Here is a 19538-nt window from a genome sequence, read left to right on the forward strand (position 1 = left end):
CCAGTCTCTAGGGTCTGGCCCTTTTCCATGAGAGTGAGCAATTCACTTTTCAAGTATCCCAATGTCGAAGGGAAAAGAAGGGCACCCAAGCTTGCTTTAAAGACACAAACTAGGGCCGGGCGCGGTAGCTCACGCCTGTAATCTCAGCACTCTGGGAGGCCGAGGTGGGCGGATCACGAGGTCAGGAGATCGAGACCATCCTGGCTGACACAGTGAAACTCCGTTTCTACTAAAGAATACAAAAAAGTTAGCTGGGCGTGGTGGCCGGTGCCTGTAGTCCCAGCCAATCGGGAGGCTGAGGCATGAGAATGGCGTGAACCCGGGAGGCAGAGCGTGCAGTGAGCCGAGATTGCGCCACTGCACTCCAGCCTGGGTGACAGAGCGAGACTCTGTCTCAAAAAAAAAAAAAAAAAAAAAAAAAAAAAGACACAAACTGGAGGTCCATTCCATTTCCAGCGCAATGCCGTTGGCCTGAACCTACCTTACTGCCATTCTCAGCAGCAAGAGAGTCTGGGAACTGACAGCCAGTTTTAGGTCGGGTGAGTCAATGGGCTCCCTGGCATCTGCAACCCTCCCGCAGGCTCCCTCTGACCCCCGGGCCTCTTGGCCTGAGCACAGGAAGGTTGGGTGTGCAGGAGTTAGTGCCCCCTGGGAGCAGTCCTCACCCACATCTGATGGAAGTTGGGGGATAAATGCTTCAGTTTTTATCCCTGCATGAAGGACACTGAGACACAATCTGCATGGTGCCCAAGATTTCCCCACAGGGACTGGGCAGCAAATGCCCTCAGTGGCTGCTGTGGACTGAATTATGTTCTCCCCAGAGTCTTATGTGGAAGCCCTTACCCACAATGTGATGCTATTTGGCAATGGAGCCTTTGGGAGGTGATCAGATTGAGATGAGGTCATGAGGGTGGGGTCTCCATGGTGGGATTACTAATCCCAACTCAAAAGAAGAGCCACTGGAGAGTCCTCTCTCTCTCCCTCCCTGCCTCTCCCTCTCACATAGGGAGAAGGCAGCCATCTACAAGCCTGGAAGGGAGCCCCTATCAGGGAACCAAGGCAGCCAGTACTTTCACCTTGGACGTCCAGCCTTTCTTGGAACTGGGAGAAAATAAACATTGTTTAACTACCCCCAGCCTATGGTGTTTGCTACAGTGGTCCCAGCAGACTAAGCTGTGGTTGCCAGCTCAAGAGCACATTCCTTGTCCGGTTCGGTCCCTTCCCTGTCTCCTCCCTACTTCTCGATGAGCTAACTGGGATTGTCCCTCACATAAACTACTCACACTCCATCCTTGCTTCCAGAGCTGGTTCTGCAGGACTCAGGCAAAGAGGGAATCAACCATAATTCCACGACGACGTGCTGATTTGTCCCACTGGTCTTAAATGCTAGGTTAGTTTGGATCCTTTTCTGTGGCAATGCCGACATGTTGTTGCATACCCTCCTCCTGCACGGGTGTGATTGTGACTGCAGGATAAACTCCTAGGAGAGGGTCCACACCCGCCAATGCACCTCCACCGTGCCTTTTCCTTTCCACCTGTGGATCTGTGTTTGACTGTAACTGCTCACAGCCTAAGGGCACATGGGGACCCAGATGGCCTCACTGAGATGCAAGGCACAGGGCCTGTGTTGCTATCTGGGCCACGCATGAGCATTTCTAAAGTTTATGGAGTAGCTGTGCTTAGAGAGTATTGCTGCACCATCCCTCTCCTGTTAAACATTTCAGCTGTCGCCCGCTCCTCGGCAAGGGCTTCCATGTGATGCAACTTCCTGGGGGCTCATTTTCTTCTTTGTAGGAATAACATGCATATAAACCTAAACTTGGTGCACAAGGCAGGGGCTGCAAACACATCCTGGCTGCCCTCAGATTCTTCCTTTAAACGCCCAGGAGAGGAGGCATGAATTAAAGACCATGTATATTTTTATAATTGACTCTGGATTCAGGTAATGAGTTACCAAATTTTTCTACAAACCATCACCAGCTTTGCTATCACGAGTGGAAGAGCAGGCAGCCAGCACCTCCGCCTGCTCCAGCCCCAAAAGCTCTGGGCCCTGCGTGTAGTGTAGATGTGGACCAGAGGGAATGGAGAGGCTGGGAACTATCTGGAAAATGATCTGGCACGAGCTGGTAAAGGAGGCGCTCAGGAGCCCTCCGACCAACCAACCAGCAAATCCTATCCTGGGTGGGGGAGGGGAGAGAGTACGCCCCAGGGGACGGGGACAGGAATACCTAGAGCAGCAGCACCCACAGTAGCACAAAGTGGAAACAACCCAGACATCTACCCAAAAGAGAATGGACACATCATGGAATGAGAAACAGTGGAAAATGAAGGAACTACAGCGGTAGCATCATCATCACATGACTCTTAGCAACTTGCTGTGGAGGGGAAAAAGTTGCACGGAGTTTGATACCATCTTACATAATTGAAAAAAGCAAACAATGTGTTATTTCAAGGAGTGCAGTGGCGTGATCTCAGCTCAATGCAAACTCCACCTCTTGGGTTCAAACCATTCTCTTGCCTCAGCCTCTGGAGTAGCTGAGATCACAGGGGTGTGCCACCACGCCCAGCTAATTTTTGTATTTTTAGTAGAGACGGGGTTTCACCATGTTGCCCAGGCTGGTCTCGAACTCCTGGGCTCAAGTGATCCACCTGCCCTCAGCCTCCCAAAGTGTTGGGATTATAGGCGTGAGCCACCACGTCTGGCCAAGATACAACGTTTTTAAAGCAGGGAGAAAGATGTGGTGACCTGATGGGCAGGGAGGAGGAACTCAGGACGGGGGGAAGTGGGGGAAGGAGCACCCAGCAGGGGTAAGGGTGGGTCTCTTTCCCTGGTTATGCTGCATGGTAGACATGCGTTGCTGTATTTTGCTGATATCAAACAGCGCATACATTACACCTCAAGAGACAATCTCCTCAAGGCTTATACAGTCCAAATGAAGATCAACCTGGCTCCCATTCCCACAGGAGGGGACCCTAGGGGTCTCTGCTTCCTGCAGGTCTGCGGATGCTGCTGGAAGCTGTACTCCACCCCCAGGCAAACGCTGTGAGTCCCCTGCATGAACCTGAGGCCCCACCTGGAGAAGCAGCCTGGAGTCTTGGCTGGGGCGGCACAGTGCGGCCTGGTTGCCCTTCCCCGAACACCACAGATGTGACTCCAGGGTCTGCTTCTTGCAGGTTGGGAACCCATTCCTGTCCTGCCCCCCGGGCCTGGGAAGCCAACCCCCTTCAATCTTTTCATCATAAGGGTCCTCACTCCACCTCCTTTCAGAGACAATAAAGCCACTTGCCCGCTCCACTCCCTCTCCAGGGAGAGGGCTGCAATTAGTGTCCTGATTTTATTTACCCTCCCAAGGACTCCAAGGTGACTTTCTAGCTCCTCTCTGTAGAACACAGTGGGGGGACCCTTAAATCTTCAGCAGGCACCCCACTTCCCAGTGCTGCTGTCTTGCTTTCCAAAGGCATCACCAGCCTCCAGTAGCCACACCTCGCGCCTTACATTACTGATGTAATACAGGAATACGGCATTAGGCTCATATATGACAACCCATAAAATGGTGTGCCTTGTTCTTGGTGCTATCCCCAGGGTCCCTGTTCTCCTCCTCAAAGGTAATGATTGCTGCCTGCTCCTCATCCACAACACACACACACACACACACACACATACACACACACACACCATTTTTAGTACACACAAGATGGCAGCATATCAGACACACTCTTCTGCTGTGCTTTTTAACAAAAATTGTAATAGACCTGTAGATCATTCAGGTCAGTCTATAAAGAGCTGCCTCTACATTTGAATGGCTGCCTAAGATTTCTGGGAGTAGCTGTATAATTTAGCAGCTTCCTGTCAGTGTTTAGGAAACGGTTTAGCTGCTTTCCAATCCTTCGCTGTTTCCAGCAGTACCAGAGTTAACAGCATTTACTTACCTGTGTGAGTGTACATTTGGGATAAAGTCCTAGAAGTGACATTCACACTCTTTAATTCTGACACCAACTCTGCAAGATTAAACATTATTACAACAATTTTAGAGATGAGAAAATGAAGGCTCAGAGAGGCAAAGTGATCATTCCAACTGGAAGTGAGGTGGGAACCCGAAGTTTATTAGCTTGGCGTAGCTTTTGGGGGGGACCGCAAAGTTCTCCTGGTCTATGATAGCCATGAAGGCCGATCGCTTCACTAAAGTCTCTGTGGCCATTGCCCAGAGCCTGCCAAGGAGAAGGTGGCCAATAAGGAGGCCACATAGAGCCCAGGCTCTAGGAGCAGCCCCTGGATGGCCCTGCCGCCTTGCTGGTCTGGGGGCAGGTAGGCTCAGTGTGCCGAGCGGACAGCAGGAAGGCGAGTTGTCTGGGGAAGCGGCGACTCAGCAACTTAAGTTCCCAAAGGTTGTACAGTGGAGGTGGCAGTGGTGCTGGTAGTGGTGTCGGGCAGGAGCTGGACGGTGATGTAAAATCTGGAGCCCCGAGCCTAGAGAAGCCATACAGAGCCACACCTGGCCTTCAGGATCCCTGCTGGCTGCAGCCATTGCAGCCCAGAGATGTCAGTCAGGGCCACATCTGGGAGGGCTCCAACCAACATCTGCTCCCAACCAGGCTCGGCCTGGCCCCTCCACAAAGAGCCGCTGCCGCCTGGTGTCCCAGGAAGCCATGGGGGCACCGCACACTCACGCACCCACACAGGCTCCTCCAGCCGCCCGACATCCAAGCCAGAATCTAGGAGCCCCCCTAGTGCCTCCTGGGCCCCTGACCCATAAGTGGCTGGGGACATGGTCTCGAGTCCTGCCCATCCACTAAGAGAGTTTTATTTTTAGCGCCTGCTGGAGGCATACCTCTCTGCCACGCCAACCTGAGTGTGAGGCCACCCTCTCTCTCCCACTCCTTCCAGGCCATCTCCCAGCAGCTACATGCAGGACCCAGCATGTCACCAGCAGGCTTGACTGTCTCCGCAGCTCCCCCACAGGACAGGTGGGAAAGCTCCCTTCTGCCTGCTCCCCACTATTTTGCTGCCATTTGATCAAGGCTGACACCCACAGCCCCTTCCCTAGCTCTTGTGCTCATGGGTCTGGCTGTAGAGATGTGGAAACTCACCAATGCCCACTCCTCCAGCCCTGGCATGGGACCGACTCCCTACTGTGACTGGGCTCTGGGAGCCGCTCAGTCCCTAGTCAATTATCTCTCCCCCGTCTCTGCTCTGCACACTGCCCCCTTCAGCTCCCTGACATGTTCCCAACAGCAGGGGTTCGGCCCCAGGCCCCTGCTCTGACCCCACAGCTGCCCCTGACTCTAAGCCACTCCATTTTGCACGGGTAGAATCTGAGACCAGGAACATCTGAGCTCTCAGAGCCCAGCCCTGGCCGCTAAGCCCCATCGCTTCAGCTTGGAGATGTGGGACAAAAGCCTAGGGATCCAATGCGCCTATAGCCAAACTACGGCGAGTGACGCCCAGCAAAGACCAGGGCTGTTTGCTCTGTTTGTATGCTGAGTGTGCGTGTGCGTCTGTTCTTCGTGTGTGTGTGTGTGTGTGTGTGTGTGTGTGTGGTGCTACTGTCTCTCCAGGTGTCCGTTCAGGGGAGCTCATGTGTGTCCTTATGGCTGGCCAGAGTTGACATGCAGTATAGTACACAATGGGCACAGAAAAGTCAACACAGATCCTGCCTTGCCCCTGACATTAACTGGAGTGGGCTGGAGGCAGGGGCATTCAGGAGGCTAGGGATCCTGCACCGCTAGAGGAGGAAGCCCTTCAGTGCCACACAGCTGTTCCCCGTGCTGGACATGACTGAGGAGCCACCAGGTCAGAAGCTCTGTTTCTTTCTCCACATCTGTTTAGGAGGGAGCAGGTGTGCCTGAGGGTCTGCTTTTCTGTGACTGGATCTTTCCAAAGGTGTCCAGGGTTTCCTTGAGCGCCCCATGCATGGGGTGACGAGGGGGCATGAGAGTTTGTGCTGTGGTCAGCTGAGGGCCTCCCAGTGCAGAGGTCCCAGCCAGGGCCTCTACCCTTGGAATACAGCATTAGCCAGCCCAGTGCAGCTGCACTGAGCACAGAAGCTCCCGGTTCCTTCCCTTGCTGCTCTCCCATGTAGAGGACTTGGCTAAGCTCCTGCTACACCGAGGCCAATTTCTCCACCACTCGTGCAACTAGGCCTGCCCCCGCTGGCCTGGGCCCTGCCCAGGGAAGGTTCTGTGTGCCTTTGTCTGGATGCTGCCTGGTTGTGGGAACAGTCACCAGGCTTTAGCATCCCCCTTCTCTGCCTCAGTTTCCTCAGCTTTAAAGTGGCACATGCTGGGAGGATGACGTGAACTTCTGCATGCAAAACCGGGGGACAGAAGGCCAGGCAGCATGCACACAGCCAGTGGGGACAGTGGCATCAGGGCAGGCACTTACCCTCGGACTGGGATGGACCTCGTTGGCACCAACCTCTTCTGCAGAGGCAGCTCCACTGTGTTCAAGTTGTTTGCGACCTCCCAGGGCTGCAGGGGCTCAGGGTCAGGCTCTGTCAGCCCCGAGAACCTGCAACAGCACTTGGAGTGTCAACATGTCCACCAGCCACCAGCCTCCTGAAGTAGCTCTCACTCATCTGGAACTTTCCATCTGCCAGGTACTGTTCTAAGTGCTTCACAAATATTAGCCCATATGTCATCTCACAAGCGGGCTGTGAGGCAGTTGTTACTCACACTTTACAGACAAGGAAACTGAGGCACAGAGGTTCCACAGCCAGGAGGTGGGAGCTAAGCTGCAGCCGCCTCCAGAGCCTTGTCATGGCCACAGCAGCCAAACGGTCCAGAGCACCTGAGCCCCCGGGTGCTGGCCTCCCCTGTTTTCAACCTGAGGCCACCCTGTGTGGTGTGTACCTGCCACCTGGGCCTCATGTGACAGTGTCTGTGGTGGGGGACAGAATGGAGTGCGAGGCTATGGCTAGAGTCTCCTGGGGCAAGGACAAGGACAGGTGCTCAGCTGGCCGGGCACAGGGGCACAGCATGGAGCTTATTATCCCCACCTCCCTTGAGCGTCGCTGCCCAGGTGGTACCCCATGGTCCCTGTGGGCAGCCCTGCCAAGCATCCAGGGCCACCGCTGGGCACACAACACCTGTTTCTGGGGTGGGGGGTGAGCATGGAGTGGGAAGCTTGAGGTTGCAGGGTGCCAATCTGAGCCCCAGTGCCAGGTGCTGCCTGCTGTCCTGCAGGTGGGAGGCCAGCTGCCCTGCGCCCTAGGCATTGCTGGCGAGGTTTCCCTTGTGTTTGTTTTGCCTGTTCGGCCTGTGGCTCTGTCCTTATGTGGAGTGCTCCATGGAGACTTGGCCCAGGCCCCCTTGGGCAGCCTGTTATCCTGGCTAGTTGCGAGTCCCAGGAGCTCACAAACAATGGGTGCCCAGCACACCGATTCCAACACAGCTCAGGAGGGGCAGTCGTCTGTGGCCATGCTCCTAGGGTGACTTGGGGAAGTAGCTGGCCTGGGCTCTGGGATGACCCAAGGAGGCCTGAGCCCACCCAGAGACCCCTCGGCTTAGGCTGTGATGGGGGTAATGAAGGCAGACCCCAGACTGTCAGCTGGGCAAGGGCTGCTGAGGGGCTCCCTATGGATAAACCCCCTCCCAGCTGCAGGCCCACAGAATGCATTTGGATTCCCAGGATGCTGGGGTGACCTGGGGGAGGCAAGGCTGGGCTCCAGAGGTGTGAGTGTCCTGCACCTGTATGGAAACTTCTTGGCAAAATTCTCCTGGGCCTGGATCCTCCACTTCTTACTCAGGTGAGACTTCTTGCGGGCACTGGAGTCCATCACTGAGCGGGTTAAGCTGTAGCACACCTCTCGTCCATGGCTGGAAGACAGGAGGAGACGTCAGAACAGGCAGGAGTGGTGGGGGGCAGAAGGCAGAGTGACAGAGCAGCCCAGCAGGGCTGGGGATGCCTGTGGACCGCCAAATGACCTGCATCACTGCCCTGTGCATGCACCGCTCTGTGCAATTGTTTCCTGTGTGTAGCTGATGATGGTGGTTTAGTGACCACCATAATCAAGGTCCTCACCAGATGCTCTCCCCAAGGCTCTCTCATGCTTACCCCTCCACAGCCACACCTGTCCACAGCCGAGTTCCCCAACCCTGGCAGCCACTCATCTGTCCTCATCATGGGGCAGCCATGTGATTTCAGGAGCGCTATGCAGAGGAACTGCACGCGAGGTGTCTTTCTGAGACTGGCTCCTTCTCATCCTGCTTTCCTCCAGATCTGCCCAAACTTCACCCACAGTCTGTCCCTCCTGCTGCTGAGCACTGTTCCAGGGCGCAGTTGTGCAGCTCCTCAGGCCTCCAGCTTGGGGCACTTACAAAGCCACTATTAATATTCAGATGCAAGTTTCTGCATGAAAATAAGTCTTCATTTCTCTGAGATACATTGCTGGGTCACATGGTAAGTCCATTTCTAGTTTTTTGTTTCTTTGTTTTGAGACAAGGTCTTGATCTGCCACCCAGGCTGGAGTGCAGTGGTGTGATCATGGCTCATTGTTGCCTTAACCTCCTGGGCTCAAGTGATCCTCCCACCTCAGCCTCCCGAGTAGCTGGAAGCACAGGCGTGTGCTACTATGCCCCACTAATTATTTATTTTTGTAGAAATGGGGTCTCACTATATTTCCCAGCCTGTACATACATTTTGTTTGTTTTTATTTATTTTTTGAGATGAAGTCTTGCTCTAGTCCCCAGGCTGGAGTACAATGGTGCGATCTTGGCTTGCTGCAACCTCCGCCTCCCAGGTTCAAACGATTCTCCTGCCTCAGCCTCCCGAGTAGCTGGGATCACAGGCGCCTGCCACCATGCCTGGCTAATTTTTGTATTTTTAGTAGAGATGGGGTTTCGCCATGTTGGGCAGGCTGGTCTCGAACTCCTGACCTCAGGTGATCTACCCGCCTCAGCCTCCCAAAGTGTTGGGATTATAGGCGTGAGCCACCATGCCCGGTCCTGCTGTACATACATTTTAAAGCACCCCAGGTGAGCAGAGTTAGGTGGGCATTGAGACTAGTGGAGGGTAAGGTCTGACCCCTGGTGTCCTTTGTGGCAGCATGTCACATGCTCCTTCTCACTGGTGTGTCGTCATGGTAGCTACCTCAGCCAGCATGCCACCACACGGACCCTGAAGCATGCTGTGACAACGCTGACTCCTGCCAGTTCCCCGGGCGCCACATTTGGTCCCCTGAGCGGGTGAGTACATGCTGTGACAACGCTGACTGCCTGCCAGTTTCTCCGGGCGCCACATTTGGTCCCCTGAGTGGGTGAGTAAAGCCCTGGTCAGGGAAGGGGGCCGATTCCTGGTCTGGGGGTCTGGGTCCTTGTGGCCTAGCCAGGTGGTGGCCTTTCTCTGGGACCAGCACCGTCCAGTAGAACTTTCTGAGATGATGGAAATGCCCTAGGTCCATGCTGTCTGAGATGGCCGCTGCTGGCTACATGAGGTCATTGGCTGAGCATGACTGAGGGACTGAAGAGTTTTCAGTTGTATTAATTCTAATAACTGTGAACAGCTAGCTGCGCATGGCTAGTGCCTGCTGCATTGGACAGCACAGCTCTGGCCACTCGGAGGAAGTCTGCTGCTTCCCCAGGTGTGGTTCTAGCGACAAGCTTGGAGGTTGTGCTTCACCAGAACCCTAGGCCTGAGTGTTTGGCTCCTGTCCTCTCTCAGGAGGGCCAGCCCTTTGGTCAAGGTGACCCCTGATGCATAGTTCCCTGGCTGCTGGGGGTTCTCAATCAGCCTTGCTGTGCTGAAGCCCCACGTGTATGACACTGAGGAGGCATCACCCCTACCAGAGCAGCCTGCCCATGAAGAGGAGAGATGGGCAGCCTTTGGGGGCCATCGCCGTGTGGGGCCAGGATGGTGCAGTTGCAGGAGACCTGACATGGTGCAGGCTACACCCTGCTCCAGCATGGTGGGTACTCTACAGCCGGGGTCTCCAACCCCTGGGCCATGGACCAGTACCAGCAGCCTGTTAGGAACTGGGTCACACAGCAGGAGGTGGGAGGCAGGTGAGTGAGCATTGTCGCCTGAGCTCCACCTCCTGTCAGATCAGCGGCAGCATTAGATTCTCATAGGAGTGCAGACCCCATTGTGAACTGAGCATGTGGGGGATGTAGGCTGCACACTCCTTATGAGAATCCAGCTCCTCCTGATGATCTGAGGTGGAACACTTTCATCCTAAACCAGCCACCACCACCCATCATGGTGTCCATGGAAAAATTATCTTCCATGAAACCGTGGTGCCAAAAGGTTAGGGACCACTGCTCTAGAGCAACCCCCGGCCTCAAAGACCCTCTAACACCCTTGCCAGCCACCCCCTGCCTCCCTGCTCCCAACCCTGCGCCTCCAGGGCTGAGCCGGCTTTGTCTCCGCAGGCTCCCCCAGCCCCACTGCCCTCTGGGAGGTTCCTTGATGGATAGGGCCATTCGGTGTGCCTTAGAGGGGCAGGGGTGTGGCCCTGAGGAATGTCTGCCTCCTCCCACATCCAGTGGGCAGCACTGGGACAGCCCAGCTCACAGGCCAGCTGGTCCCTCCACACCACACCCTGTCCCATCCTACCTGGTGCTCCACTGAAGGCCCTCAGCCCAGAGGACCATGTGCTGCTTTGGTGGGGATGCCTCAGGAGCAGGGAGCCTGCGTGCCAGTGAGGACCTGGCTTCAGCCAGAGATTTGCAGCAGATGCTGTCAGTGGCCCATGCACAGCCCCTCCGCCCTCACCTCCACACCTGGAGGCCAGGCCTTTGACTCTCTCTGGCTGCAGAGACACACTAGGCCATGCACGGAGAGTGAGAGCCGCCCCTCACCAATGAGGGCAGGGAATTGGATAAATACCCCAGCTCCCTTGCCCCTCTGTGGGGGCAGCTCAGAGTTATGCTCTGCACAGTCACTCACAGCAGCCTGTGGGGGTTGGCTGAGCTGCAGCCGTGGTGAGGACACACCCCAGAGTGCATCCTCTCCTCCCGTTCCCTCCCCACATCCCACTTTCCTCTCAGCGCCTCCTGGGTACAGCTCCCAAGTGCAGCTCTGCACTCGCACCTGTCCAGGGCCTGCTTGGGGACTGCACATCTACACACCCATGCCCAGCAACCGCTGCAAACGCCCCAGCCTCAGAGGACCCAGGCTGAGAAGGAGGTCGCTAAGCAGGTCTCCCACCTCGCCTCACTGACTGCCGTTCCCACGCACACTCACTCTCACAGACACACACATACTCTCACAGACACACACACACTCACTCTCACACACACACAAACTCAGATACACACTAAAAGACTCACATATACACACACACAGATTCATACACACACAGACTCAAACACACTCAGACACACACAGACTCACATACACAGACACACACAGACTCATATACACACAGACACACACAGACACCCCCCACACAGATTCACATACACACAGACCCACACACACACAGACACATACAGACACTCTTATGGACTCACACTGAGACCTGCCCTCACACACAGCCCCACACACAGGCAGGTGGCCATCTGGGCGTGGCTGGCCTCTCCCCGTCACGGTTCTGCCTGCAACCAGCTCTGTCCCCATCCTCTGCTACCTGACCTGGGAGCTCCTCGCTTCCTTGGTGCAAGGCAGAGGCTGCCCCCACCAGCCCATAATGTACCTTGCTCCCTTCCTAATTCAAAGCAGCTGGCATGGCCTACTACCACACCTGGCATGATTCAAAATCCAATGATGTCTGGAGAGGAGCACCCGGGTAACACGGGTAGCCCTTCCCAAATCTGGGATTCTGGGGCCCCCCAAAAGCCAGTGGGCTTGGGCAAGCCTGCTCAGCAGTGATTCCATAATGTGCCATGCTGTTCATCCATCCCTCTGAGGGTGGGGTACGGGGCCAGCTAGAAGGCTGCCTGCTGCCAAGTGTGGAATGACTCAAGGCCCTACACAGGAGGCTACACACTGGACACTGAACACAGGCCCCCAGGACCATGGCCATGGCATGGGAGTCCAGCCTGTCTGTGAGCCAGAACACACCCACCCACCTACCGCCTCCGCACCCCGTCTCTGACTCTGGAAGATCAGCCACCCAGAGGGCCTTTGCCCTGGCCCAGAAATACTGCCAGCCCTGCTCATGACCTGTCCCTTGCCTGCACCAAGAAGTCCCTGGGCCCTGAAGGGTGGGCTTCCCCACTGACTTGTCCACTAGCCTAGTACAGGGTGCAGCTTTCTACCCCAGTGCTGGCTAAAGGGGGTCTTGGTGGCCCCCACCCCTGCAGCCCTGGCTGTCCTGAGGACTCTGGGATGCCTTCGCTGGGCCTAAGCCCACGGTCCTGCAGCCACAGCCTGGGCCAGGCCCCAGCTCAGCCCCTTCCTTTTAGGTGCACTTGGGCGAGTCACCTCCAGCCTAGGCTCAACCCTGAGGAGTGCGGGGCACGGGGAAGCCCGGGCCAGGACAGGCAGCAAGGTCACAGTGGGAGGCTGTAAAATGGTGCCTGTGGCCTCTGCTAAGTGTCTGCTACATTCTATGCATAACCTTACTTCATTTATTTTTCTGCCTGATGGAGAACATATTATGCTAACCTCCGTAATTCAGGTGAGGAAACTGAGGCTCTGGAAAGTTAACCGATTTGCCTGCATTCACACAGTGAGTGGGGGAAGAGGTTCAGGATGGGTGGCCTGTGCTCCTCCTGCTGGGCCACGCAGCCTTAGACAGTCCTGGACCAGGGAAGCAGCATTACCACAGGAACTGAGGGATCAAGGGAGGCAGGAGTGCCCCTCAGGCCCATCCCATACCCTCCCACCTGACCCTTAGGTCATGGGGATGACCCTGTAAGCTGACTGCTGAATCTGCCCCCAGGGGCAGGGCTGCTGCAGAGTCCAGGGCTGCCTTCTGCCATCATGACCCCGTCTCAGGCTCTTCACCACCCTGTTGTTGCTTCCCAAGTCCCTAACCGACTTGGGACTGTCCTTTCCAGCCACGCAGGCTGCCAGCGCTCACCAGGCAGCTGCCTTGAATCCTGGCAGTGATGATGATGAGGTGTGATCAGAGTGTCCTGGAACTGCTTCTGCCCAGCAAGATGCTGGTGTGAGAGCCGCTGTGGCCCCCGAGGCTGGCAGGGCCCTGGCTAGAGCCCTCTCTGGGGAGACCCAGTCCCAGGTTATGCCCGGAGCTTCCAGCCAGAAAGGACAAGCAGCAGGACCCCGTGGGCGGGCTTATGTGATGCCAGGTGGACTGAAGCTGGCCATGGTCCCAGCTGCCACACTACCACAGGAACAGCAGCCCCAGGACCCCTGGACAGGCAGTGCCTACAAGCCCATTGCGAGGTCATAAGTCCTTGAGGTCACAATTGGTGACATCACAGCTGCTGATCCATGAGGCTCAGACTCTAGCCTGAAGCCCCTCTGGCCCAGGGAGTGGCTGCAAAGTCAGCAGCACATGGGCCAGGCCTGGCCAGCCTCTCAGCTCCATGCACCCAGACAGAAGCATCCACATCTGCACTCTTCATAGCAGAGACCTCTCCCCGTTCAGGTTCTGCAAACAGAAGAGATGCCCAGAAATAGGTAAAGACTCACTGAGGCTGCAGAAAAGCTGTTTCTGTGGAGGAGTGGACACCAGCTTGCAGGGGTTGAGGAAGGCGAAGGCAGTGAAGGAGCTGAACTGGAAGTGGTTCAGCTGTTCACCTGTGCCACTGTCTGCCATACCCTACGGCTTTTTACTTATTAGTGCTAATAGGAATTTTATGGATTATTTAGGGTTTTCTATATGCTATCTGTGAGCAGAGGCAATTTCACTTCTTCCTTTCCAATTCGAGTGCTTTATATTTCCTTTTCTTGCTTAATGGCTCTGGCCTGAACTTTCAGTACTGTGTTAAATAGAACTGGGGAAGGTGGGCATCCTTGTCTCCTTCTCGATCTTAGAGAAAAGTTTCCAGTTTTCACTATACAGTACGGTGTTGGCTGTGGGATTTTTGTATATATTGCCTTTATCATGTTAAGGAGTTGAGTGTTTTTATCACGAAAGAGTGTTCAATTTTGTCAAGCGTGTTTTCCACATCAATTGAAATGATCATGTTTTTTCCTCCTTATTCTAAAAATGTAGTGTAGTACATTTATATTTTCATTGTGAAAAAATAATCCTTACATTCTAGGGATAAATCTTACTTGGTAACAGTGTGTAACACTTCTAATATGCTGATGAATTTCATTAACTAATATTTCACTGAGGATTTTTGCATGTCTCTTCATAAGGGATATTGGCCCCTAGTTTTCTTTTCTGGTAGTGTCTTTGTCTGGCTTTGGTATTAGGGCAATGCTGGCCTCACAGAATGAGTTAGGAAATGGTCCCACCTCTTTAACTTTTAGAAAAACTTTGAAAAACATTTATGTACGTTTTTTAGTAAGTGTTTGTTAGAATTCACGAGTGATATCATGTGGCACAGGGCTTTGCTTCATTACTGATTCAATCTCTTTACTAGTTATGAGTCTATTCATATTTTCTATTTCTCCATGATTCAGTCTTTTTTTTTGTTTTTTGTTTCTAAAAATTTGTCCATTTCATCTAGGTTATCCAATTTGTTGGCATGACATTTTTTGGAGTATTCTCTCATAATCCTTTTTATTTCTGTATGGTCAGTAGTAATATCTCTTTCCTTTCTTATTTTACTAATTTGAGTCTTTTTCTTTCCTTAGTCAATCTAGCTAAAGTTTTGTTAATTTTGATCACTTCAAAAATCACCTTTTGGTTTTGTTGATTTTCTCCATTGTTTTTCCATTCTCTACTTGATTTATCTTTACTCTAACCTTTATTATTTCCTTACTTCTGCTAGCTTTAGATTTAGACTGCTCTTTGTTTTCTAATTCCTTAAATTGTGTAGTTAGATCATTAATTTCGGATCCTTCTATTTTAAGATGTACATTAATAGCTATAAGTTTCCCTCTTAGCACTGCTTTCCCTTCATACCATAATATTTGGTATGTTGAGTTTTTCTTTTAATTCATATCTCAAGGAATTTTCTTTTTTTCTTTCTCTTTCTTTCTTTTCTTTTTTTCTTTTTTTTTTTTTTTTGTGAGACAGTTTCACTCTCTCACACAGGATGGAGTGCAGTAGCACAATCTCGGCTCACTGCAACCTCTGTCTCTTGAGTTCAAGTGATTCTCATGCCTCAGCCTCCCAAGTAGCTGGAAATATAGGCAGGTGCCACCATGCCTGGCTAGTTTTTGCATTTTTGGTAAAGACTTGGTTTCCCCATGCTGGCCAAGCTGGTCTCAAACTCCTGGCATCAAGTGATCAACCCATCTCAGACTCCCAAAGAGCTGGGATTACACAAGTGAGCCACTGTGCCTGGCCTAATTCATATCAAGGCATTTTCTAAATTCCCTTGTGGATTTATTCTTTGACCTACTGGCTGCATAAAGTGTGTTGTTTAATAGGCAAATACTATAAATTTTCCAGTTTTCCTTCTGTCATGGATTTCTAGTGATTCCATTGTGATAAAAAATATACTTTGTATGATTTGAATCTTCTTAGGCTTATTAAGATTTATTTTATGGCCTAATATGTCCTGGAGCACATCCCATGTACATTTAAGAAGAATGTATATTTTGCTATTGTTGGGTTTAGTTTTAATATATATAATATAATCTGTTAGGTCTAATTGGTTTAGAGTGTTGTTCAAGTGCTCTATTTCTTTTTCTTTTCTTTCTCTCCCTTCCTTCCTTCCTTCCTTCCTTCCTTCCTTCCTTCCTTCCTTCCTTCCTTCCTTCCTTCTTTCTTTCTTTCTTTCTTTCTTTCTTTCTTTTCTTTCTTTTTCTTTTTTTCTTTTTTTTGACAGAGTCTCGCTCTGTCACCCAAGTTGGAGTGCAGTGCTGTGATCTCAGCTCACTGCAACCTCCATCTCCCAAGTTCAAGCAATTCTCCTGCCTCAGCTTCCAAGTAGCTGGGACTACAGTCATCCAACACCATGCCCAGCTAATTTTTGTATTTTTAGTAGAGACAGAGTTTCACTATGTTGGCCAAACTGGTCTTGAACTTCTGACCTCAGGTGATCCGCCCACCTCAGCCTCCCAAAGTGCTGGGATTACAGGCATGAGCCACCGCACCCAGCCTCTATTTCTTTATTGATCTTCTTCTGTCTGGTTCTATTGATTATTGAAATTTGGGTATTAAAATCTCCATCTATTATTGCAGAACTATTTCTTCCTTCAATTTTATCAATTTTTGCTTCATATTTTGGGGTTCCATTGTTAGGTGCATATATGTTTATGATAGCTATATATTTTTGATGGATCAACCCTTTTATCAATGTTTAATGTTCTTTGTCTCTTGTAACCTTTTTGGCTTAAAGTCTATTTTGTCCCACAATAACATATCAATCCAAGCTCTCTTTTGATTATTGCTTTAATGGAATATCTTCTTCCACCCTTTTACTTGCAATCTATATGAGTTTTGAATCTAAAGTGATTCTTTATAGATAGCACATATATGGGCCTTTTATACATTCTGCTAATCGTTGCCTACTAATTGGATAATTTAATCCACTTTCATTTAAAGTAATTACTGAGAAGGAATAACTTACTTCTGCCATTTAGTATTTCTTTTCTTTATGTCTTATGTGTTTTTTGCTCCTCAATTTCACAATTACTGCCTAATTTTTATAGTTAGTTGATTTCTGTAGTGTACTACTTTGAGTCTTTTCTTCAGTCTTTTTCAGTATATTTTTTAGTTACTATCTTAGTGGTTTAGCTTGGAGGTTACAATCAACATTTTACACTTATAACCACCTAGTATGAACAGCAACTTAGTTAAAATTGTATATAAACACTTTACTCTTATATCTCTTCATTCCTCCACTTTATATTGTGATTGTCATAAATTACATGTTTATACATTGTGTGCTTATTAACATAGATTTGTGATTATTCCTTTATGCACTTAACTTTTAATTCATATAGGTAAAAAAGGAGTTACACACAAAAATTACAATCATACTGACTTTTATATTTAGCTATGTAGCTACCATTATCAGTGTTCTTATTTTGTATTATAGTTTCAAGTTTCTGTCTAGCATATTTTCATTTCTGCTAAAACCCTCCCTTTTCCCTTTAGCATTTCTAATAGAGAAAGTCTACTGATAACAAACTCCCTTTTTTGCTTTTGTTATTTGGAAATGTCTGAAGTTTTCCTTCATTCTTAAAGTATCATTTTGCTAGATATAGAAATCTTGGTTGACAGCTTATTTTTCTTTCAGGACTTTAAACATGGCATCCCTTTCCTGTGTAGCCTTCACAGTTTCTGATGAAAAATCAGCTGTTAATCTTATTGAGAATCCCTTGTACATGATGAGTAGCTCCTCTCTTGTGGCTTTCAAGATTCTCCATTTGTCTTTGAGTATTGACAATCTGACTATAATGTGTGTTGGCATGAACTGAGCTTTTTGAATGTGTATTATTATGTCTTTCATCAGATTTGGGAAATTTTCAGCCATTGTTTCTTCAAATATTCTTTTATGTCTTTTTCTTTCTCTCTCTTCTCCTTCTGGGACTCCAATGCAGTGTATGTTATACTTGATGGTGTTCCACAGGTATCTCAGCCTCTATTCATATTTTCATGTTTTCTCTTTATATTATTCAAACAATAATTTTTATTGCCTTATCTTCAAGTTATGGGTTGAACTGTGTCCCTCTACAACTTATATGTTGAAATTCTAAACCCCAGCACCTCACCATATCACTTTTTTTGGATATAAGATCATTGCAAATGAGTTAAGATGAGGTCATACTGGAGTAGGATGGTCCCCTAATATGACTAGTGTCCTTATAAGAAGGGAAAATTTTGGATGTAGACACACACTTAGGGAGAAGGCTGTTTAAAGATAAAGACAGAAAACTGCCAGCCAAAGAATGCCAAATAATGCTAGCAAAACACTAGAAGCTAAGAGAGAAGGATGGAACAGGTTCTGACTCACAGCTCTCAGAGGGAACCAACCCTGCCATTTTGGACATACAGTCTCCAGAACTGTGAACCAATAGATTTCTGCTGTTTAAACTACTGAATGTGTTTGTGGCACTTTGTTATGGCAGTCCTAGCAAACTAATTCTATGCTTTGTTTTTGGTTTTGTCTTACTGAGAACTGTACATTCTGAGTACTGTAATGTGGGAACTCTAGAAATCACATATTCCCACTCCTCAGGAACTATTTTTGTTTGTTGAGGGTTGGAGCCACCCATTTGTGACTTCTTGAAGCTTTTGCAAAGTGTGTATTCATTGTGGAGTGTGGTTGCTGGAATTTCTGTTCTCTGTGGTCAGACTTGACAAAGATTTCCTTAAATGTCTGGCTCCCCAAAAGGCAAAATAAAATAAAATAGCTCTTCTTAAAATTACTATTTCTCTAATTATCCTTGTGGCAGAGAAGCTGCTTCAGATTGTGGGAGTTGAAAGGATGACCAGCCTCTGAGCCATCCCCCCAGCAATCAAATGCAGCCATTGGCAGTCAAACACACATCCTGGTTTGTGAAGGACAAGGTCCTTATTGCCCTCTCTGGCACCAGCAGGTCCCACCATGAACATAAGCTGTCATCCCACAGCTGCCTGCCACACTGCTAGGGAATGGAGGATATTAGGCACTATTAGAAACATGGAAATTCACCAGCTTGTTCATCAGGTTCTTCCATGGAGGATGCAAGTGTTGGACTAGACTCCAGAGTTCCAAAACAGCTGCTTTGGAAACTTCCTGACAGCTCAACTGTTATCTCAGTGGAGGGATGGATTCCTGGAGTATCCTATGCCTCATTTCCCATAATGTCACTTTGGTTCATTCATTTTTATTGCTGAGTAAATTTCTTGGTATGAACGTACCATAGTTTGGTTAACTGTTCACCTGTTAAAGGACATTTTGGTTGTTTCCAGGTTGAGGCTGTTATAAGTAAGGCTGCTACAAACATTCAGGTACACACAGAAATGAACATAAGACTTCATTTCTCTCGGATAAATGCCCACCCATTGGGTTTTTAATTTCTACCATCAAAACTGACATTTTTCCCATCCAAGTACTAATCAGGCCCGACCCTGCTTAGCTTCTGAGATCAGATGAGATCAGGTATGCTCAGGGTGGTATGGCCATAGACAAAATTTACATTTCTAATATTTCTAATAGTTATCTTTTGGGTCTCTGAATGTTACTTTTGATAATATATTCTAATAATATAGATAATATATTCTATGTTCAGGTCATGATTGTAATACATTCTGAGGATTTCTGCAATACTCCCTGTTTCTTTCATGTCTGATGATCTTTCTCTACTCATATTGGAGATTAAAAAGATGTTTGGATTTGGGGGACATGGAACTGTCCTTTACCTTTATTCTAATGGTAGTTTTACAACTGTGTTTTCTGAACTCATAGAACTATTATACACCTAAAAACTGAATTTGATTATAAGCAAATTATGCCTTAATTTTTTTTTTTTATTATACTTTAAGTTCTAGGGTACATGTGCATAACGTGCAGGTTTGTTACATATGTATACTTATGCCATGTTGGTGTGCTGCACCCATCAACTCGTCAGCACCCATCAA

The 19538-nt window shown here is 49.8% G+C and overlaps 1 protein-coding gene across 1 annotated transcript; it reads right to left on the minus strand.

Annotated features, from left to right (window-relative positions):
- Nucleotides 1-4067: 4067 nt before the first annotated feature.
- Nucleotides 4068-13296, minus strand: CUNH3orf22 (chromosome unknown C3orf22 homolog). The gene is made up of 4 exons (XM_017869908.1): nucleotides 12963-13296; nucleotides 7687-7815; nucleotides 6383-6508; nucleotides 4068-4468 (listed from the first exon to the last, which is right to left on the minus strand). The coding sequence occupies exons 2-4, from the start codon at nucleotides 7773-7775 to the stop codon at nucleotides 4258-4260; spliced, it is 426 nt and encodes a 141-aa protein (XP_017725397.1). The 5' UTR covers nucleotides 7776-7815; nucleotides 12963-13296; the 3' UTR covers nucleotides 4068-4257.
- Nucleotides 13297-19538: the final 6242 nt, after the last annotated feature.

This window comes from Rhinopithecus bieti, unplaced genomic scaffold (assembly GCF_001698545.2).
Source record: "Rhinopithecus bieti isolate Rb0 unplaced genomic scaffold, ASM169854v2 scaffold_5333, whole genome shotgun sequence".
In the NCBI taxonomy this organism is placed as follows: Eukaryota; Metazoa; Chordata; class Mammalia; order Primates; family Cercopithecidae; genus Rhinopithecus; species Rhinopithecus bieti.